The sequence below is a fragment of the Nanorana parkeri genome, unplaced genomic scaffold (genome assembly GCF_000935625.1).
Source record: "Nanorana parkeri isolate BGI_ZX_2015 unplaced genomic scaffold, ASM93562v1 scaffold1810, whole genome shotgun sequence".
In the NCBI taxonomy this organism is placed as follows: domain Eukaryota; kingdom Metazoa; phylum Chordata; class Amphibia; order Anura; family Dicroglossidae; genus Nanorana; species Nanorana parkeri.
Genome location: NW_017308078.1, coordinates 242215 through 265718, shown reverse-complemented (window position 1 = coordinate 265718; position 23504 = coordinate 242215). Strand labels below are relative to the sequence as shown.

The 23504-nt window shown below is 40.3% G+C and overlaps 1 protein-coding gene across 4 annotated transcripts in view; it reads right to left on the bottom strand.

Moving 5' to 3' along the window:
- Nucleotides 1-23504, bottom strand: part of MIB1 (mindbomb E3 ubiquitin protein ligase 1) — an 84987-nt gene that overhangs the window by 6695 nt on the left and 54788 nt on the right. For all 4 annotated transcript variants that reach the window (XM_018571693.1, XM_018571691.1, XM_018571692.1 and 1 more), the window contains exons 13-18: nucleotides 17789-17921; nucleotides 12887-12973; nucleotides 11830-11991; nucleotides 9148-9329; nucleotides 8251-8443; nucleotides 2387-2465 (exon numbers count right to left, since the gene is read on the bottom strand). In XM_018571693.1, coding sequence (XP_018427195.1) covers nucleotides 2387-2465; nucleotides 8251-8443; nucleotides 9148-9329; nucleotides 11830-11991; nucleotides 12887-12973; nucleotides 17789-17921 — 836 coding nt within the window. The remainder of the gene's footprint in view (nucleotides 1-2386; nucleotides 2466-8250; nucleotides 8444-9147; nucleotides 9330-11829; nucleotides 11992-12886; nucleotides 12974-17788; nucleotides 17922-23504) is intronic.

The window sequence follows — 23504 nt, the reverse complement described above, 5'->3', positions numbered from 1 at the left end:
GGGCCTTCTTGCATTCCAGGTACACCAAATGGCAGGAATTTCATAATTATATTTGCCTGCTTGTTTTCTCACTATAGAATAAAACACATGAAAAAATAAAAACAGACCTCATCTTGCCAGTCCAATTACAGTATAGTACATGTACAAGTGAACCTAACCACGCCATAGAAATATATATACTCATGAATTCTAGATATCTCCCTTCGTGCTCTGGGATCTACGGAGGCTGTTCTGCGCACACAATTTGAATGAAAGTACTGTTTGGGGAGATGGCAACCTACATTCACAATTGAGGAGACTCTCAACCCACTGTATTTTGACGTAAATCAGTGCAAATAGTACACAGTGGGGGGGGATTTATCAAAACTGGAGCAGACAAATTCTGGAGCAGATTTGCACTGCAGCCAATCAATCAGCTTCTCTCTCTCATTTTCACATCTTACATGAGCAAACTGTAGAGCGTGCTGATTGGTTGCCATTGGCAACTGCTCCAGATTCTGTTTGCTCCAGTTTTGATACATTCCCCCCACTGACATTCCCTCTCTGAAAGTTTTGAACTCATAGGGTTCCAACACTTTGTGCTTCAGCAGAATTCTAGTTACACTCAGATATGAATAGCTTCCTGCACATGCACAATAACAAAATTACAGGCACAATTAGTTTTGTGTGAATGTATCCACCCCCCTTCCTCCTTCCTCTTTTCAGCTCATGCAAAGCATATTTCATTTTTGATTGACAATGACACCACAAAACTATTTTCAATTTGAGAGGAAAGGACCTTTAAAAGGCAATGCATTGGGTGGCATTTCATAAAGTGTACCACAAGGGAAAGAATAAAATCAAAGTTGTTGCAACCAGCAGTTGAAAACCATATGGTGTCATATTTATAGAACATAACAAGGTAGGAGTTCACAGCCTATGTAACCTTGGGAACATTAGGCTGGCCACATGTTCCAATCTATCCATACAATCTACTTTAGACTTACTAACTGCTAGAGGCTACCAGGTTTGAATGGATTGTTAAGGCATTCCTTTCTCTTACACAGTTATTTATAAGCCTAGAAGACACTGGGCAGACCGTACAAGCCAACTGTAATGTGTGAATAGTTGTTTTTCTTAGACAAAAGAGGTGAAGTGTATTTCCACTTTTACAGACACATTGGGGTGACACTGATTTTGTGTTTGTTATATGTTTTCATACACATACCATAACTTAAAAAAAAAAACCCTGCTTACCATTTTACTTGCTCTATTCTGAAAGAAAAGTTTTGAAAGTTTGAAAAGTGAAAGAAGCTGTGTGGAAAATTATCGGCCGAACAGCGGCGTTATCTGAATAGATGCAGTCACTGTTCATGTATTCAGACAGCCGTGGGTGCCACATGTCTGAAGATAGCTGTCAGGGTCAATTCCTAAACAGCGTGGATGGGGGAATCAAGTGACTTCTCTCATTAAGTTACATGTATGGCTACCCGTAGACTGTTCTCATGTTCACTCTTCATCCCAATGACAAGTTAAAGAGGACTGACAAACTTTAGTGCATTTTAGGTATTACACATTCTGAGAAATTATTGTGCATGTCAGAAAGCAATACCAAGGGTGTCCATAGACCACCATCGGCACCATAGCTAGGAAACGTTTCAAAATAGTTAGCCTTTCTCTGCATTTGAGAATGGCAATTAATCCCGGAGTCTGTGCATTGCTAAGATCATGCGGAACTACTCGAAGCCCATAATATGACTATAGAAGCTTTAACAGGTTCCTCAAGCCTTGCAGTTCAGAGCAATAATGATGTGCAAAATCCAAACACGCATAGCATCCTATCAGATTTCATATTAGTTCCAACAATTATGCATTCTCACTTTGCCCATCATTTTACTCTGCTCCTTCAATAAATAAGCTTGTTAGAGTTTTTACACTCAGTTGGCACAGTAATAGTGTGGTACAAGCACTAATTCATCTTATAATGGTCTGCTTTGAAGGATAAGCGTACTGTTACAAAACTTGAAGGCCTGAGGACCCCTTGATCCTCACTCTCTCACACTGTATACTGTAACACGAGAGAGGCTGTAGGATGGCCAAGTGTATACACAGCTTAATACATATAGCCAAAAACATAAAAAATACCCTGCAGTCACAAGGATTACGTTATTTTTTGGGGCAGCCTTTGGAAGCAAATGCTGACCCTGAATGATGCCTGAACAAAGATGGTGCTGTCTTTCTGTGGAGACAATTTATTGATATGGGTGGTACTGTGAGAACTAATAAATCTATGCAAGCCGTTACATGCATTTAATATGGAAAATACATCTAATGACTAGCCCACTTAATATGGTTTTGTCCGCAAACTGGAAGAAAAACGTTAATATACATAGTTTATTAAACTCACTTTCACAGGCACACATATGTCCACATGGTTGAAAGAGCACGGCTGCTTTCTTGTCTGAACATACAACACATTCTTCAATCTGCAGACAAAAGAAACACATAACAGTGAAATAAAAAAGTGAATTGTCAACACTTCGACAAAGTTTCTACAATTCAATAGATAAAACAGTCAGAAAGTAGGCTTACACTAAAAGATAAACGCCTAGATCAACTATGAACTTTACTTTTTAAAACCTATAATAAATATTAACTTTCAAGAGACAACTGTTGTGTGCAAAAGGTACTAAATGTCTCAGAATATTAAAATCCCACTAGAATCTTTGTCCCATGACCTCGGTCACCTGTGAGTTATTATTACTGTATTTGTGCATGCAGGTGATTGTAATGGAAAATGTCACTTGCTTGTCTGTGGGGGTAGTTATCTTTAACAGCAAAAGTTGATCCCAATTATACCAGATGTGGCTGGCCTATTAAAACAAGGGCCTATTTCACTGCATCCTGTCCAGTTCAGCTCCTTACATGTGTTAAAGGACAAGTCTACCAAAACACAACCCACTAGATGGAAGGTGTTTAATCTTCTTATCCAGTTCTTCAAGTATGGGATTCACTGCATGCTGCTATGCAATGCATTCACTGTTGAAATAATCCCCTTAGCCATCAATGGGTTCACTAATTATGGACAAACAAAGAGCACCTTTGCTGATCTACCTCTGTGTTTGTCTGGGTGGTCATGGTCACTGGGACTGAAAGTGAGGGAAAATCCAAAATTTTAAGTTGTCATCAGAATAGCAATATTGGGAAAATCTTCCAATAAAGACAATTGTGGTGACAACTAAAGCTGGCCATACATATTTATTACAGGTATTTATATAGCGCCAACAATTTAGGCAGTGCTTTTACATGTGTACATTCACATCAGTCCCTACCCTCAAGAAGCTTACAATCTAAGGTCCCTATCTCACATGCATGCAGTGACAATTTGGAGAGGAGCCAATGAGCCTTCCAGCAAGTCTTTGGAGTGTTTGAGGAAACCCAAGCAAGCACAGGGAGAAGATACAAACCCCTTGCAGATAGTGTCCTGACCGGGATATGCTAAACAATGTGGATTGGAGAATAGCCCCTGCCGAGCTATTGTATTTTGACAGCGGCGGGTGGGCTGACTGGCTGCAGTTACTGTTCGGTCAAGAATTTTCAGACCAGCTTCTTTGGGTCGATTGAAAAAAATTGACTTTTGTTGTTCAGTGGGGCGCTGAAGGGATCAGAAGGACTCCACCGAAATGTAAGCAGTGTATGCCAGCTTTCCTCTTACTTCCTGTTGTGTTTTAAGGGCAAGACGTGAATGAATGGCAACTCAACGGGACAGAGAAACTAAAAAACCCTGAAAAGTGTTTTAACCATTCCCTACTCTATCTGCAATTAAACCACAAAAATAAAACAGAGTTTGGGCTTTAATTTATATACCTCCCAAATCAAGAAACCTGTGCTTCTCCGACTTATCCTATAAGTGCTGTAATGAAAAGATAAACAACCTGGTGCTCTGTAAATGTATTTGTGTTGGCATCATTATTGGAAAGAGGGAATTTGCCTACACCTTCTATAGAAAGGAAGCAGGCACTGGCAATGAGATTCTACAATGCCAGGAGAAGCTGGTGTGACCACTTGTTTTTTGGCATGTACTGTCCCTTAGCAGCAATATTGTTTCCCTACACTCCATAACAGCACACTTAACCACTTGAGTCCTCAGGACTTTTCTCCCTTAGTCCCTTTGAGACTCACAGCATTTATTTTGTATCAGCGATGTCTCGGTTCCACACATTATACCTCTAACTTGAACACTACCCTAACTTGTTATAGATGTTTTTGTTTTTCAGGAAAGATAGTGCTTTAATTTAATTTGGTTTTTATTGGAAGTAAATAGTCCAAAATTCGAAAAAATGCATTTTCCGCTAATTTCCCCCCCCCCAACTAATAATTTATGTAATTTGTGCACCCACATACCTTTCACAATATATAATTAACAAGTATTGCCGATTAAAATTATATGAGATGTTGCGGATTTTATGTAGAATGGTAAAGTTCAAAGTAAATATATGTTTTTAAGGGTGATTAAGTCAGATGGACAAGAGCACAAATTAGTATGATGGCTTCTTATTCAAAGGTTTGGAATTGCAAAAAATTCTAATGCTTACGAAAGCATTCCATGTTTGTGCAGTAAATGCAAATGTTATCCAGTTCATGCTTTCCAATATTTTAATTTGCACTATACAGATACAAACTATAGATTTATTTATTTTTCTTCATGTGGGTCAGAGTCTGGATCTGGTCAGTGGAGTACTTTAATTAGACCATGTTAGAACCCCTATTATTAGGGATGCACCAAAATGAAATTTTTATACTGAACCCAAAATTTCTAAATTTGTCAGGCTGAAACCAAAAATTACTTTTTTTACAACCTGTTTACTGTTAGTGGCTTTGGGGAAATTTTGGGGGTCTAAACAGACTTCTGATATTTCCCTTTTAAAATAGAAAGAGATTGAGGACAGAGTCCTCGATCTTTTTCTGCAGGCCCAGCACTCAATGAACAGGAAGCCCTCAGTACAAAGGCCTTTCTGTTCATTTACAATCTGGAGATAGTAAATATTTACTATCAACTCAGTCATGCATGAACAGGAAGCCTCTGTACTGAACTGCTTCATGTTCATTCATAAAAGTGAGCAGATAGTGATGTATGGCACTACCTGTTCATTCAGAACTGGGGACATGGTAATCACTATGTCCTCAGTCATTTTCAAACACTGAGTAATCAGTACTTATCACTTGGTGTTTGCTCAGTACAGCAAAGCATCAGTAAATATTGACCAATGCTGAAGCCCCCCCCTTACTTGGCCTCCTGACAGTTTCTCGCCTCCCCGTTGGGTGCCAGCAGCTAGATCGGCTCTGTGTCTCCTCTGATCCCCGCTGCTTCTACAGACACAAGAAGGGGAGAGCAGCGGGGATCGGAGGGGACACAGAGGAGGAAAGAAGCTGGAGATGTACCAAATTTTTGGCCATTTTTGTATTAGTATTTTGTCCATAATACCATTTTTGCCCACAAAGTTTCACTGGCACAAATTTCAGTGCATCCCTATTATCTATTCATTCAAACTTCTATTACCAACACAGATTCCTTGAACACCAAAGAGCCACACAGCGCATATTAATAAATGTTTTATTGCATGTGGACATATTTAGACATGTATGCATGCAATGAATTTTTTCACATATACTGTACCTGAGATAGTACTACAACCGGAGATAGTACAAATATACATCAAAAAGCAAAAACTAACCCATGAAACCATCTAAAATACCCTAAAACAGAAAATTTTAACTCCTAAGAATATCAGATTACAATAAATAGTAACGGATCCAGGAACAGGATAAAGAGAGGCCAAGGCAAACTAAAAAGATACACCTCTAAAAAGAGTACCCTAATGGAAAGGACCGGGTGCAGCCACACCAAATGTATTTCAATGCTATCTGAAAAAAATTATTAGAACAACGTGAACATTCTAAGTAGAAAGTGAAATTTGCTTGGAACCCCTAATATACAAGAGTGACTACTGGATTAACTCCATATATTATGCTTGCCTGGACTTTGAATTGTTCGGTATTGGGTTGCCCTTGCAGTTGAACTCCATTACCACTACACTTCAGAGGTAACTGTTTTACTTCACTGCACCTTTTACTGCTTAGTACAGTTTATAGTTTTATCAAATACTGTATAGTTTTTATCCTGTACTCGCTATGAAGAAACAACTATATTGTGGTTTGTGTGCCCCTCACTTTCTATTGAGGTATTTCCAATACTTCGTGCACATTCAGTACACATATTATAATTATGATATTGACATGCCTTACATTAATGTAGAATTCTATTAAGTCATGTTTAGATGTATAAGCTATTTATTGGTCATGTTGTTTTTATAATTGTTTTAGATGGCATCATCAACATTCTGGATACTCCCAGTTGGAGTGTTTTTTTCTGTAACACCTAGAGTATCTAATACTTTTTTCCTTTTGCCTATCCTTATGGTATTTTACACCTAAGGTACTGATTTTAGAAGATTATGTTTCTGTGTATGGGGTATTTTAGATGGTTTTATGGATTAGGGTTTTGCGCTTTGATTTATGTATGTATGTTGTCTCCGGTTGTAAGGTATATGTATATAACTTTCTGTACATAATACATTTTGTGTGGGTTTTTAACTTTACATGCAATAAAAGATTTTTTGATATTCACTCTGTAGCTCCTTGGTATCTAAAGATATGTGTTGGTAAAAGTATGTTTATTTGGTTTCTTTCAGCATTGCATGCATCAGGGGTGTGGTTCCATTTTGAAATTCCATTCAAATCTCTAGCTGTAAAAAATAAGTCAAGGTAATTGGACTTACTGTATTTATCTTGGACGTTTCACTGGTCATCCAACCAGCTTTCTCAATTCTGTGAATTGAGAAAGCTGGTTGGATGACCAGTGAAACGTCTTCAAGAAAAATAGAGCAAGTTCAGTTGCCTTGATTTATTTTTTACAGATCTACCATGACCTGGATGAATGAGAACCTTCACAGACATTCAAATCTCTGCACCGTATCTTAGCTTTTAGTTTGTTTTAATGTTTTTAGTTATTACTTTGACTAAATAAAAGAAATGCATGCCTTTTTTTGTTCAGAAATCCTTTGTCAGTATCTCACCCTAGAATATTAAGTATAGGAACTCAAGTGTACCATTACGGAATGTGGAGGAAAACCAACAATATATTTAAACGTAACTCCATTTTCCAATATCCTTAATGAACACACACATTTTTACTCCCAGTTGGAGTGTTTTTTTCTGTAACACCTAGAGTATCTAATACTTTTTTCCTTTTGCCTATCCTTATGGTATTTTACACCTAAGGTACTGATTTTAGAAGATTATGTTTCTGTGTATGGGGTATTTTAGATGGTTTTATGGATTAGGGTTTTGCGCTTTGATTTATGTATGTATGTTGTCTCCGGTTGTAAGGTATATGTATATAACTTTCTGTACATAATACATTTTGTGTGGGTTTTTAACTTTACATGCAATAAAAGATTTTTTGATATTCACTCTGTAGCTCCTTGGTATCTAAAGATATGTGTTGGTAAAAGTATGTTTATTTGGTTTCTTTCAGCATTGCATGCATCAGGGGTGTGGTTCCATTTTGAAATTCCATTCAAATCTCTAGCTGTAAAAAATAAGTCAAGGTAATTGGACTTACTGTATTTATCTTGGACGTTTCACTGGTCATCCAACCAGCTTTCTCAATTCTGTGAATTGAGAAAGCTGGTTGGATGACCAGTGAAACGTCTTCAAGAAAAATAGAGCAAGTTCAGTTGCCTTGATTTATTTTTTACAGATCTACCATGACCTGGATGAATGAGAACCTTCACAGACATTCAAATCTCTGCACCGTATCTTAGCTTTTAGTTTGTTTTAATGTTTTTAGTTATTACTTTGACTAAATAAAAGAAATGCATGCCTTTTTTTGTTCAGAAATCCTTTGTCAGTATCTCACCCTAGAATATTAAGTATAGGAACTCAAGTGTACCATTACGGAATGTGGAGGAAAACCAACAATATATTTAAACGTAACTCCATTTTCCAATATCCTTAATGAACACACACATTTTTCTCTATATGTTATCCCTTTTATCTTGCTTTTTTCTTGTAACTACCAACAAGGTATTAGAGGATTTTCACTTAATTTATTGAGGGGTAATGACAACATAGCAAGTATTTTAAAGACCATATTTTCAGGAAGGTGTTTCTATTGTGAAAAATAAATACCAGAAAATGAATAATTACCTTTGTTCTAGACTGTACTTGATCTTTGCATATAAGACATTTTTTTACCCGTGTGGAGCATAAAGAGCAGGTTGCAATATGCCCACAAGGGCCAAAAAGTGTATCTCTCTTCATGTCGGAACACACCATGCACTCCTCTAGAGTCTCAGAATCATTGTTAATCATAGATGGGCTGTGAGATCCAACTTGACCACTAAAAATAGATTTTAACAATGTTAGAAGCTAAAAAGGTTGCAATGAAACCTACCATCAATCAATTTAAATATTACCATTCTGTGCACTACCTTACCCAACAAAACCCAGTGAAAGTGGATAAAAAAAACACAAGCTTCCAACTCATGTCACAGGCCAGGTGGAAAAGTGCTGATGCTCTCCACTCCCAATTGGTAACATTAAATGAAGAAGACAGGAGAAGCACATAAAGAAAAAAAGTGTACTTTTAGGTGCACTTGGCAGCTCGCTGAAATGGTAACTTGTAAACTGAATAGAAAAGTACCCGTAAGCACTTATTTACAGTTTTCTAAACGCCTTGTATGCAGTAAAAGCACTCTCTACATCACTGATCACTGTGTGCAACAGGCAGTAGGGTATGGCAGAGTACTGCAGAAGAGGCCGTCAGGCGCATACTGCAGTGTCTGCGCCTGACGGCCTCACAGTGGCCTATTGCTAGAAGTGGACAACCTCACCTAACTGAACATTTAGCCTTTAACAACAGAGTATTTGCGTCTCGGCATAATATTTATCTATTATTGGTATTCATATTACTATTTGCTGATCCAAGTACTATTTTCATGTTCCTTTAGGCACAGAGTGTAATACTGCTCTGTAACACATTTGTTTCTATCACAGTGATAGATCGTAATCCTTTTTAAGAAATAACCTGAAATCAATCCATACCTAGATTTTTCCTTGTGGCATTTAGCCAGGGCTTTGCACAGGCTGGGATCTGGACAGAGATCAAGCGGAGACTGGCCTTTTTTGTTACGAATGGTTAGATCTGCTCCATTTGCTGCCAGAAAGCAAGCAATAGAGGCAGCACTTTTCTTCTCAGCCCCTTGCGTTCCAAGACCCATAATAAGCTGGCAAATAAAATAAAATTGTTTAGATCAACATCATAGATGACATAAAATATATTCAAATAGGCCCAGGTAAACAAGAATAACTCAATGCGTCGGTAATAGAAGGTTTTACAAACACATTATATATAGTCTTAAAAGCGTGCCCATTCCATAAAAAGGAAAGGGTGGGAATATTACAAACGATGCTAAAAGTGTCTTTGCAGGCAATATGTGAAGTATGGAGGGTATGACAGTGCACGGTATGTGCAGTAGAGGAGTGACAGGGGTATGATTGCAGGCAGCATGTGCAGGAGAGGTGTGTGGAGGGTTTGATGGCAGACAGTATGTGCAGGAAAGCAGTACACAGGGTATGACATTGGGCAGCATGTCCAAGGAGTGCAGAGGTTATGACAGCAGGCAGTGTGTGCAGAAAAGGAGTGTGAAAGGCATTATGTGAGGTAATATGTGCAGGAGAATAAAGAAAAGGCTATAAAATAGGCAGTACAGTTAAAGTGACATTAAAGCATAATTTTTTAAATCGTCCGTTTTTTTACTACGGGCGGACGGCAAGAGGTTAAATGATGTCTCTTAATCCGAACTTCTTCTTTCCTGTCGTTTTCATATGTCCCTCCAGCGCTGCTGCGCGTCTCCGATCCAGCGCCGACTCCTCTGTGATTGCTGGCACTTCCTGTCCCACAGTGTCTGGATGCGGGTTCACGCCGCCCATAGACTTACCTTGTGTCTCTCCTCATCTCCCGGCCTAAAATCTTAAATGCGCATGTGCCCGCCCCAAGATCCTTTGTGGCTGCCCGGGATTTTTCAGATTTTCGGACGGGTGAAAACACAGGTAAGTTTCAACCTGTTTAAAAGGTTTTGTTTTTTTTTAAGTTTTTGCATATATCTACTGCTTGCTAGCAGTAGATATATGCAAAAAAAACAGAGGGTTTAATAACCCTTTGACTCAAAGAAGGTGTTTACTAATCTTTTCATAATAAGCAAAAAAAGCAACAAACGTAGCAACCCAAAAAGGGTCAAAGCTATAGGCAAACGACAGAGGAAGTTCGCTTGATAATGCACTTGGCACTCATTCACAAAACTGACTGATTTAACAGCGGCAGCATAGGACCCGTGCATAGGGGGTTTTCAACAGGAGGAATATAGCTAAAAATCAGTGTAAGGTAAACAATAAAGCGGGAAATAGGGAAATGCAACAAAGATCACTATTGGACCAGGGACAGTGGAGATGAAACCGATATTTGGAATTGTGTATTGAATAATGTGCAGGACTGTCCCTAATGTCGCTGAAGCCTGTGTGCTAAAGGTAAAACACGAGCGAGTGTTGTAAGGTTAATATGCATGCTGGAAAATGGCCTTTGGGGTTTAACATGCATGACTGTGTAATGCTGGCTGACTGAAAAATGCATTTAAGCTAGGTGCGGGTCAGGTTATTAAAGAAAATGAGCTGGGAATGGGCGTTTAGGAATTAACACAAATGAGCTGAGGACTGAGTGGTTAGGAGTTAAGACACATGAGCTGGGAACTGGGTATTTAAGGGTTAATACACATGGGCTGAGGACTGGGGTAGGGGATGTTAATGCACATGAGTTGGGGAAAGGTTGCTAAGGGGTTAATGCTTATACACAGAGGAAAAGCCACTAATTGGTTAATGCATACATACAGCAGACTGCAGAGTGGATTATGCACATATGCTGGGCATAGGTGACTGTGGAAGCTTATTACCGAGAGATTTATGCACACACTCTGCAGAGTGGACACTGATCGGTCAATGCACATAATCTACTGGTGTGTAAAAACCGATTCATAAGATGTGTGTACTGGAGGGGTATCTCACTGCTAGTATGGTACTGAGAAACAATGTGCTTGTGCTGTGATCAGGATTTACTGGGTGGGAAAAGGAACAGGGACAGATTGGGACCAGGCTGCTGCAGAAAATCAGGGTTCCTCATACTGAATAATTATTGTTTCTTATGAGGGATACCAAGAGCCTCCTCTTCCATCCTCACAGTAACATGTGTGGAAGCTCCCAATAAACATGAAGAAACACTTCATGGTAAGATATACAATAAAGAAGACATCAAAGTAAAAAACCACAAAGATGTTACTCACCCTACGTCAAAAGGTCCAAAAGCACAGCTTCTAAGTATATGGTATGAAAACCACGTCTTACAAACATTTTATCATTGCAGCTTTTAAAAGGAGTGCCCAACAACACAACAAACGTATCTGAATTTCATCAAAACAAAACTGATTGCAAGTATGTCAAGGGCAATTAAACAAATCAACACATTCTAATTATGTTTGTTATGTAAGCTGTTCTGAAAAAAAACAAAACACACTGGATTTTAAAAAAAAATCCAGCATTCATTCCTTGCTACCATACTTAACAAAATGACTACTTGCTGGAAAAAGAAATATACATGCATTACTAGTAACCAAATGGTTTACTAAACAAAAACACTTTATGGAGATAACACCCCAACAGAAACAAAACAGTACTTACGGTGTTCTTTGAGGGCTCCCATGTAGTGTCCACCTTGCCAACATCCTGCATGTCTTGAAGTTGTCGCAGCTGAGACAATGTATGGTGTCTAAGGGCTTCATGCAGAGGAGTATCACCGTCCTTATCTTGGATATCCAGATTTGCTTCAGCACGTACCAACAACTACAGTAGACAAAAAACAGTTTTTTGTACTAACAGTAAAATCCATCTCTTGGAGTCCATTGAAAGACAATGGAAGTCTTTGACCTTCGGGTTATACTGACAATTACAGGGGAATTAGGGGGAGGGGGGAAAAAAAAATGTAGGCTAGCCGAGGATAGCTCCTCCTAATACCAGCATACCTGTTTTGAAGAAAAAAAGCAGTACTGAGAGCATGATCCCAAACATGATCTGTAGGAGAGGGAGAACATGTGTGGCCTCTGCAATTAGAGTTAGCAAATAACTGGTGATTTGGTTCAGAGTCTTGCATGAACATGGTAAGAACATCAGACGAAAGGGAGAGGATCTAGCCCCCTTCACTCCAGCTGTGGTATGTCCCTTGGCATCCTTACATCTATTGCAGGTGAATGGACCTGCATAAGACGTGATGGCAGCAGTGGGGCTTCGACTGCTGGAGTCCGAGGAAGAAGAGGCTGCAGGAACTTGGTCTAGCAGCCAGGCGGGATCAAGGATCAGGTAAGTATATTTTTTTTTATCTGAGCCCCAAGACTAAAATGAACAGTTAACCCTTGCAGTGCAGGGTTAGCCCAACTGCAAGGGCTTTTTTTTTAGTTCTGCTTTCAGTGCACATCAAAATTGAAATGTCTATTTGAATGGAATTGGCCTTTAATTACTATGAAGCATGTTTACACTAAATGCTTAGTCCTTTAAACCGCACTATATATCCTTCCCTTGTGTATCCTATTATGAAGCTGGATCACTAACAGTGTGGAAACTACTGTGAACAAATTATTATATACCTGCATTGCAGATATATATAATAATTCTATACCTGCATTGCAGGTATATAACAATATTTACACTAAACATCAGATTGCCCTTGAAATATGCAACTTACCCTGACGATCTGTGTATGTTGACGTTCAACAGCTAAATGAAGAGCCGTCTGCTGGTTTACATTTTGAATGTCCAAGTTTGCACTACCCTGAAAGTCAAAGCAAAAAAAAGGCTGTTAAAGTGGTAAACAGATCAAGCCCAACTCACGAGTTTTATTTTCTAAAAACCCTCCCTTCCCACACACACATGGTACAACTTTGCACTACTTACTGATAATCTAATAGTCTGCAAATATACTGTAACTATAATCCAACCAATGGATAGAACAGTACTATCGGTTAACCAAAAGGTTAAATTCTATAGAAACTTAAAATAAGATAAGTAGAACTGTACATTTCGATAATGGCCATATCATAACATCTATGTTAATTTAGACTTCTCATTTAAAGTGTATTTTTCCATCTTGACATCACAAAATATTAATGTGTAAAATAAGATTTTAGTCTTACCCATAAAATCCTTTTCTTGGAGTATATCATGGACATAGGCTTGGTTAATCAGGAACACTGGGTTATACTGCCACCTTCAGAAATTTGGACACTCACAAGCAAAGCTGAAAAGGTCAGCACAATATAACCCCCTCCTGCTCAAAGAATGCCTCAGTTTTGTAGCAAGCAATGAAGGAGTGGAACACAAGAACAGAGGAGAAGCCTGTGTTTCGTAATGCAAAGGATTTTACAGGTAAGACAAAAATTCTATTTTCTTAGTTGTACATCCTGGGACACAGGCTTGACACAGCTTTTCTTAGACTGGCTAAGAAAAGCATACACCACCACCTGAAGTACCTTATAAACAGTAAAACCTAACAAACGTGTAAACAGAAGATGGAGCCCGATTTTGGAAAACCCATGAAGCCTTAACCAAACTAGTGGAGTGTGCCTTAACCAGAAATGGGGGAACCGGCTCCTGAGGTCATAAGCTTGAATGATGAGATGATGAATTCACCTAGAGAAGCAGGCGGCCCTCTATGGTGAGGCCCCAGGAACAACAGACTCGGCCTGGCCCAGGGAAGGTGTAGCTGAGAGATAAACCCAAACAGCCTAAACTAGATCCAGGGGAAGGGAAAATGTCATTAAGATGTTTAGGAGCAGGACATAAGGAATACAGAACACTGTTCTGGTTAAGGTGGTAGGAGGACACTGCCTTGGAAAGAAAATAGGTCCTGGGCCTCAAACAACGTTGTTATTGTGTAGCACAAGGTTTTTTACAAAGCCACCAACTCAGAAACTTGCCTCTCAGAAGGAATGGCAACAAGAAAGGTGACCTTGGTAATAAGAATAGGCAGGGAAATATCCCTAAAGTGTTCTAAGGGCATCCTTTGAAAAGCCAACAGAACCAGGCTGAGAGATCCCCACAGAATCGCATTTGGAAGGCATACTTCACTTGGTATAAGGCCAGGAATTTACATTCCAGGAGATGAGTCACTGAAGAACGACAGAAGGAACAATGTGAGTGACACCCTGGACGAAGGCCCTCACTAAAGAGTGAGATGCAGTCTCTAAATAAGAATCACTAAGGCCAAGATTTGACCCTTGATGGTACTCAAGGCCAAACACTGATCCAATTCAGACCAGACAAGAGAAAAGACTGGACTTGTCTCATGGAGAACTTTCTGAGATATAATTCCCTGGCCTTGCACCAAGAAACATACACCTTCCAAATACGATCGTAGACTTTGCACAGAATGTGACAGGCCCCTGTCCTTCAGAACCTGGATTTCAAAATCCCCAGTTAAGTGCAATGAAAATCACAAGCATGCCCGGCATCTCAAGCCTTCGGAGTAGATGAGCGAGGAGCTTCAGAGGAGGAAAGGCATACATCAGTGTCACTAGAACATCCACCATAAAAGCTTGAGGACCCCTGGTCCTGGCTATGAACCTATTTTGTTGTTCAACCTGGACACCAGGAGGTCCCCCATTTGCAACAGGTGGCATGAAAACACCTCAGGGTGAAGAGACCATTCACTGGAGTAAAGGAATTGAAGACTAAGGAAATCCGTCTGCCAATTTTCAACACCGGTGATGTGCAAAGCTGGCGTTGTTTGACTACGTTTTAGTACGTTGAGCTCTCAGCCAAAGGGTCCAGCATTGAAGAAATAACCAAATCGCCCTGAGCTCCAGATTACTGATCAGAAGCTGAGCTTCCTCCCACAACCAAGCCCCCTGAGCCTATAGGGTATCCAAGACTTCTCCACTGCCTGACAACCATTGTGAGCACCTTTCAGGCAATTGGGAGGAGAGACTTTCTTGATTCCAACGCCAAACTGGAAATCCATAGTGCCAGGGAAAGCATGGTCTTGCTAGACAGCTAGATTGCCTAGACACAGTCTGTTAGTCCCATGCTGCTGGAACATGGAGTTGTAATGGTCTGGAGTGAAAATGAGCATATGGAACACCCTTAAAAAGGAGTCTACCATGAGGCCCAGCTCCTGCATGCAAAAGTGAAGAGTTGGCAGCCCCTGGACTGTAGTGCATGAATGTGGGAGTGGAGAGACCCTGCAGGATCCATTGTACATTAGCTGACAGTGTCTGAGCCAATTGTTGTAGAAGTTGGTCTAGATATCCCACAATGGAAATCCAATGGGAGTGAGAGCAGGGGCAAGCACCTTATTGAAGACGTGAGGTGCAAAAGACAGGCCAAAGGAAGAGCAACAGACCGGAAATGCTGTATGCTTACAGCAAAACGCAGATAGCGATAGTGAGCAGAAAAGACAGTGCAAGTTCTTGTTGACCCCCAAGGCCAGAAACTCTCCCATATGAATTAAAGCAATGACTGACCAGTGGATTACATATGGAATTTCTGCACCTAAAGGAATATGTCTGCAGATCCAGTATGGGGCAGATGCCTCCTTTTGCTTGGGACCAGTAAACAGGTTGGAGTAAAACCTCTGGAACCTCTCTCCCTCTGGGACCCCTTAGGGAAGAAACTGTCCCAGGGTAGTGTATTGATCTGCTAGTCTTTGTAGAGAGAGGAGCTTGGTACACACGGAGATATTTTTTTTATTCAGTCTCACAGGCAAAATCTGCCGGTTTACTCCATCCACTAAAAGCAGGGATGAACAAATCTCCCACTGTGTACACTGTATTCTGACGGAGGTACCCGCCACTGTCAAAATACCCAAAGAGTGTTTGCAGCTGATTAGCTGCACACACTGTTCGGCCTACAATTTACCAGTATATCCCTTTGACAAAAGTTAATCTAATGATCGACTTTTGTCAAGGAGATAAGGCCACCCCCGGATTGCATTTTGTATGACTACTGCTGAATTGACTGAAACTCAATCCTTATGTACCCAGCTTTAGGTCAGTTTTAAAACATAAAGCAGGACAGAGGCAGGGACATAAACTCTAGTCTATATCCCTCCTGGAGACAATGTTTTACTTGTCTTACTTGGCTGAACTTGGTGGGTTTGGGGGTCCAGGGCTTTTGAAAGAAGTTCTGGGCCTGGCCTTGGATATGGGGGCCTGAGAGAGAGACAAAGGGAACTCTACCTTACCTCATGAGTAAAAGGTTTATCCGCTGGGGTGGCAGCCCTCTTTTTCCTGTGGTAAGGTGTTACTCTTTCCCCCCATGAATTCCTTGATAAAGGTGTCCAGGATTCAGTTAATAGGCCCCTGCAAAAGGCTTTTTTTTTGCAGGTGGATTGTGTCTACAATCTCGTTGAAACAGTAATGCAGGGCCCCTGGCAGTTTCATGGTAAATGTACATAGATGCAACGGATGCATGGCGAGGCCAGCAAGGGAAAGTAAGGCTTTACAAGGCAGTTTATCCACAGGGACCTTTAACACCAGCATGTTCTCAAAAAAGGTCTTGTTCATGCAGGAAATGGCTGGGTCCAGGACAGGGATGGCTTATTGCTCCTTTCAATAGGGTATTGCTGAGCAAAAGACAGGCAGGGAGCCTGGAATTTTTTCTAAATAACCAAGTCTGTGTACCATGATGTATGACTAAGGCTAGCCATACACTGTTAGCATTCTTACAGTAAATGGTCCTGGCGGTTCGTCAAAAATCGATTACTGTTCAACAGAGCAGTGATTGCAGCTGATCAGCTGAAGTGGCTGTTCATTTATTCTGACAGCAGCAGGCACCTGTCAGAATATAATAGCTGCAGTGGGAGATTGCTTATCCACGCTGTTTAGCATGAATGGTGGAATCTAACATTTTCTTCATTCAGACTGCAGGCTGAATGAAAAAAAAATCCATTAGTGTATATCCATCAAAAGGTTTAAAAGGAACCAATTAGAACAAAATATTAGTGCTGCCACTGATGACATACATTTTGAGGTCCAAGCTACAGCCCCTGCCCTCCTTATCCTTTCATCATTACCTGGTGAGCCAGATTAAGCATATGCATACAAAGTGTCTGGATACCCGATATGCATATGCCTTTTCTGGGTCAATGGCTCACCAAGAAGTGAATGAAAAATTACAATGAAGCCCACACCTTTAAAAACAACTCTGTAATGCAAATTTCCACATTTCCATCCTGACAGGTCCCCTTTTTTCAGTAAACTAATTTTTAGGTAGTAGGATGTTAACAACCTTAATAGCATTTATTGTCTTCCTATTTACTGCTGATATCTTGCCACCAGAGTTCCCAGCTTTCCACCCCACAGTCTGGTAGCCCCATGTTTATGTCGCCACTGATCCTGCTCCATAATCCATAAAAATTCAAAAAAGACAGGAAAGACATTAATGACCGAGTGTGCTGAGTGGATCTGGAAACTTTTTCTCCAATAGATCTCATGGTCAATAGATGTAAGAACCTTGTGACTAATCAGTGAGCTGACCTTTTATTATATAAAAAAAAAAAGGGTGAAGAACCTTTATAGAGAAGAAAAAAGGGCCTTGCAAGGACAGTACAATATAAAAGGCAGAGAGAGTGTAGGGAACCACAGCATACCTGATGAACTAGCAATTCAGCAACTTCAACATGATTATTGAGTGCTGCCAGGTGCAATGCAGTGTATCCATCATCCTTCTTCTCATCGACTATCCATGGACGAGGTAATTTAGAAAGTAGGACACGCATAGCGCTGACAAAATGAGAAAGAAAACTGTAAATACAAGGTAAATCTAAAAAGAGCCATAAATCATTTAAAGACACTGCACTGTCAGGTACAAAGTATAAAACTTTCCAGCATATGTATGAACTGTTATTCTTTCCTGCAGTGGACAGGAACAACAGTTTAAATGCTTTCCATTGTGTAACGTAGTGCCACAGCTTTTACCCCAGTAAGGGCACAGCAATAAGCAGAGCATGAGTGGAGCTTAAAGTCTGTACAACCCAGGCACATTAGTGAAAAGCCACTGGACAGATCATTAGTGCTCAGGAGTTTACCACCACTAGGGCAGCAAGGGGCTGCAATGGAGGAGCCGTACAAGTGTGCTGACATGAATGAGACGTTGTGGGACACATCATTCATGTTTCTGTTTTGCTGTGAGCCTGGTGTACTGAAAATCCTGAACAGGAAGACACAGTGAGGGGAATTGATCAAAACTGGAGCAGACAAAATCTCTTCAGTTTGCTCAGGTAAGATTTGAAAATGAGAGATAGAAGCTGATTGGTTGCAGTGCAAATCTGCTCCAAATTTTATCTGCTCCAGTTTTGATAAATTCCCCCAAGTATGTTCATACATAAGGCTGTTTATTTATTTTTTTGTACGATTGTATAATGTGCTAATCCTTTAAAACTAGACAAAAATCACACGAGTATTTTACAGTATAAAAAAAACATAACATGCCAGAAGTAATATCTCTGTACTCTGCAGCTGCAGATTTATGCCACATTTGAGCATTATATTTTAGTTATTTTCTGACCCATACATAGTAACATAGCAGGTAAGGTTGAATAAAGACACAGGCCCATCTAGTTCAATCTATGTATAATTAACCATTTACACTGAGCCCGAATACTAAGTACTAGAATGTGTTTGTCTGTGCAGTATTAATACTAGCAAAAATGAGCAGTGCATTTTAAGTAGGGATGCACCGATATTGATGCTGGCCATTTTCACGAGAACTCATGAAAATGCCGCAATACTAAGCGCCAAGACTAGTGCTTTAAATATATAAACTGAAGCTGGCACTGTAAACCAGCACCAGGCTTTATAGGAAGGCTGCCGAGATCCCCAGCAAGGTCTCGGCAGCCTTCTTGTGAATTGCGGCACCTGTTAACAGAGCCGGCTAAGAAATTAGTTAATTGAATAGTTTAAGGCTGGGCACACACCTTACAACCATCACAAGACTTTTGTCTTGCGGTGGTTGTAAGGTAATTAAAAAAACGTAAGATCTGCCTATCTTGGACAGGCAGATCGTACTTGCGATGACCGCAAGCCGCGCCCCCGAGGGGCGGGCTTCCGATGACCACAATGTCGAACGGGCAGTATGCGCTTGCGCACACCGGCCCGTCCGGCTTTTATCTTACGAACATGCTACACACTCGCCGAACATCGTACGATGCTCGGCGTGTTTTCGAACATGTTCCTAAGATAAAAGTCGTGCGACCTTGCAATAGTAGAGGTCGTACGGCTTCCACACACCTTACGATAATCGTACGATCGCGGGATGTCCCGCGATTATCGTACGATTATTGCAAGGTGTGTGGGCACCTTAAGAAAGATCATGAAATAGAAAGATCCTTTGTGATCAACCTTTCCATGATCTTTGTCATCAGAAAAAAACTGATCTGTAGAGCTAGGATTGTTTTTGAATGTTTTCTTTTGAACTAAGCTTTTTACCTGTTTGTCGGTCCATTGTCAGATAATAGAACAATTGTACAGAATACACATGAGGATATCTTGCACCTGCAAGCAACATTTTGATAGTATCTAAGAGTCGTGTATTTTGTGAACAAATTATTTTTTGCAGCAGGAAAAGCAGCACAATGTTAAAGAAAAGATTGTTTGCAAATCTGCTGCTGGTGTGTGATCTATGAGTAATATGTTAGAGCTGTATGAAAAAATATATGTGAAACAACAAATTATTTTTCTAATAGACTGGATATAACTGGCTATTCTAGGTTGTGTGTTGCAAAGTAGGGTAAAAATGCCCTAGCTGGTAAAATGAGAAAAAGTTATCATTCTTATGTTGCTACATTTTAAACTATGTTAGCAAGTGAACTGCAGTCTGCAACCTGTGACTACACATAGCGTTGTGTGACAGATGCCTCCTGTAGATAGTAACTTACTCTGCAAGTATGCACTAATAGAAAACGACAGATGTTCAGAGTGACACTGGGAACCAGCAACCAAGCCATGCACGTTTTGTGTGATGAAGTAAAAAAAAAAGCAACGCTTGAAACTTCTAATTATAGCCTCTAGTTAGCTCACCCCTCCACATAGACTAATGAGACAGTGACAAATATACACAAGATGACCCACCCACAGGTATGTTAACCTCTTCCTTACTAGGATGTTGCATAACCTTTTTAGGCTACTTGTAGCTAGCGAGGGTAAACCAAAACATTTGCTTGCTGTGAAAAATAACTAAATACAAAGAACCCGGTGTAAAAAAACTGGAAGGAGAGAAAATACCCAAAGTAAACATATACTGGCTTACATTTTCTTAACTGCAAAAATGGACAACACCTCAGTGTATTTTTAAGGTTTTATACATGAAACTGAACAATTTCTAATTAGTAAAAGAAGTGTGGTAAAATGACTTTAGGCAAGGACATTTTATTCAAGGGCTATTGCTCAGTAAATACAAGGTAGACGTATTTTTTGGACATGTAATTATGGCAGTCTGTGAATATTATTGTCATTTTGCCAGAGCCAAACAACCTCTTTGAAACAAAGCAGGCTCATTCACTAAGGGCCCGTTCACACATACTGCGGTGACCTGCATTGTACTGTATCAACTCAAGTCACCACAAGTACACATAGAATACAATTGATTTCTGTGTCCCATTTACACTACGATGTGGGTGGTGTGCCAAGCTAAAATGCAAACATGCTGCATTTTATTGCAGCACACTGGATGCCGCTGCAAGGTCACCGCATCGCACTGCCGTGCAGGCACATTGTACACGCCAGATTAAGTAAAAAAAATAAAGGGTTAACAGTCACAGCTCTGGTAGTGTGCGATACAACGCACATTGCCTGAGCCGCCACAACACACTAGCACATCCGCTGAAAGGCAGCATTTTAACAGAGTAGTTACTATGAACGGGCCCTAGGTGGTCACCATACATGTTACAATCCGACCATGCAATTAGGCTGCAAATATAAGAGAGTCAGACTATGGCGGTAAGGCAGAGTTTGCAGGATTGGAGAGCCAGGCCACAGATTTGTGTGCAAGCCACAGTCTGATGCTGCTAACACACATTTTAGTCTTGGCTGGGAAGAAGAAAAAAAAAAGGAAAATAACCCCACATTCATATGCAGCCTGACTGCAATACAATAATTAAAAACAATGGTTCGAGTGGGCTTTAACAACGCACAAAATACTGCACTTTAAAAACACATGTACCGTTTTGTGCCCCAAAAGACCGCAAAGCCTAAAGGAGGCCTTGGTAAGAGCAGCTGTGGTGCAGATTCAGGGACACAGATTGAAATAATCTGTTCAATGTTAAGCTGGCCATACACCCATAGATTATCTGCAGATTTTCTATGGTCAGATGGAAAAAGTGCAACAGATTCCTCCATCTACGCTAAACTGTGGGAATGGAGGAATCTCCCGCTGGGCCAAGCTTCAGTATCTTGCTAGTCGGCCCCGCTGGCTCTCAAAACACCTGAACAATGCCTGCATCCAATCAGATTATTCAGGTATTTTGACAGCCAGTGGGGCCGACTAGCAAGATACTGAAGCTTGGCCCAGTGGGAGATTCCTCCATTACCACAGTTTAGCGTAGATGGAAGAATCTGTTGCACTTATTCCATCTGGCCATAGAAAGTCTGCAGATAATCTAAAGGTGCATGGCCAGTTTAGGGAATCATTGGGAACACTTGAGCACTAAACACAAATACAATAATAAAACAAGGTACTCAGATTAAAATGTAGATTTTTTTTTTTCCAGAAAAGTTGCATTTATTTTGAATACATAAACACAGGGAGAGTAAGGGCCCATTCACACCACAGGAACGCATGTTACGCACATTGGTGCTCTGCAGTGCCAGTTATTGTGAATAGTTCAACACCTGCGTTCCAGGGAACTACAATGTGCAGTAACACACTACTGTGTGCTGCCAGAAATGGTGCAGGAGCGATTTTTAGGTGTTTTTTTTTTCTCTTGCAAATGAAACAAAAACAATATGAAATGTGTGCAGGCACACCGTTTTCAATCCAACCCGGTGATCTTCAGCCATTTTAGTCATGGACTGCATCATGTCCCTAATAAACATTCAGGTAAATTCTCACCAACACAATACAAAACTATATTTAGTTAATAGCTAAACCTGCACAAAAATGATAAGTATTTAGAACTATGGTTAGGGAAAAAAAATAAAAATCACAAATGACTCCAGGATCAGGATGTCCTTGCAAGGTAGAAAGCAGAGAGGAGGAACACTGTTAATACCCCCTGTGCCCGGTAACCAGGCTGCATACTTGGTATTGATTAATCATTAACAACAAATGAGAACTCATTCTGAAAAAAAGAGCATCTAGCATTAGCTTACTACATAATACGATTCTTTATCTGAACGATCAGAATACAAAGTGTGACATGTATGCACAGCACATTTTCGACAGGCTTAATAGCAATGCAGCTGAAAAGCATTCTTATTCAGCTCACACTCTCACTTCTCTGACATCAGGAAATCTTGTTGCCCTATTTGTTGTGATGACGTAAGGTTATTAATTTCATATCTGTAAAGACTTGAGCCTCTCTCTGCAAGTCTAATGACGGTCACAACATGCTGTAGAAGCAACAGCACGCATTCAGTGAAAATATGAGTAATATAAGTGGAAACATGAGAGGCCGCTTTATTTGGCAGGGCTAAAAATACCTGAACAAATGGCAAAGCAGTGTTGGGGCTCGGCAGGATGAACAATCAATAAGCAGAAAGCATGATAGGAGCTCCCAGAGCTCTTGGATCGACAATCGACAGCTGAGAGACTATTTTTTGCTATGGTTGACTAAATATGGTCAGGGAAGAGAGAGGCACTAGAGGGAACGTTTGCCTGGGATTGCATGTTTCAAATGCTTAGCTGCCTATAAAGCTGAAACAGTTTAGCTTGTGCCCTTTGAGTGGGGGGATATGGCTCATGTCTATAGTTGCAAGTGGGAGTCCTGACCTCGCTAACTGGCTTCACTGACCCCAAGGAGAAGTAGCTTGCAACTGATTTGTTTGCAGTTCAATCTGGGGACTTCAACAAAAGGAACCAACTAAGATGCACTGTTTAACGAGGAAAGACATAAAACTAACTTTTTTTTCTTTTTTTTTTTTGGCAAACAAAAGAAGTTTTACGCTTAATTTTTTTTTCTCAAGCATGGGGAAACCATACTAACCCCTAGATGCCTTTATGTTTGTTGTCTTGGCAAAGCACTTGTGGCTTAAACCGCTTCGCAATTAATCAGGTGCAATGCTTCAATGAACTTTCCAACTTGTACATGCTCTTGAGTTTAAAGTGACAATGGAAGGTGAGTTACTGTGTGTTTCCCCTCCTTTAGTTAA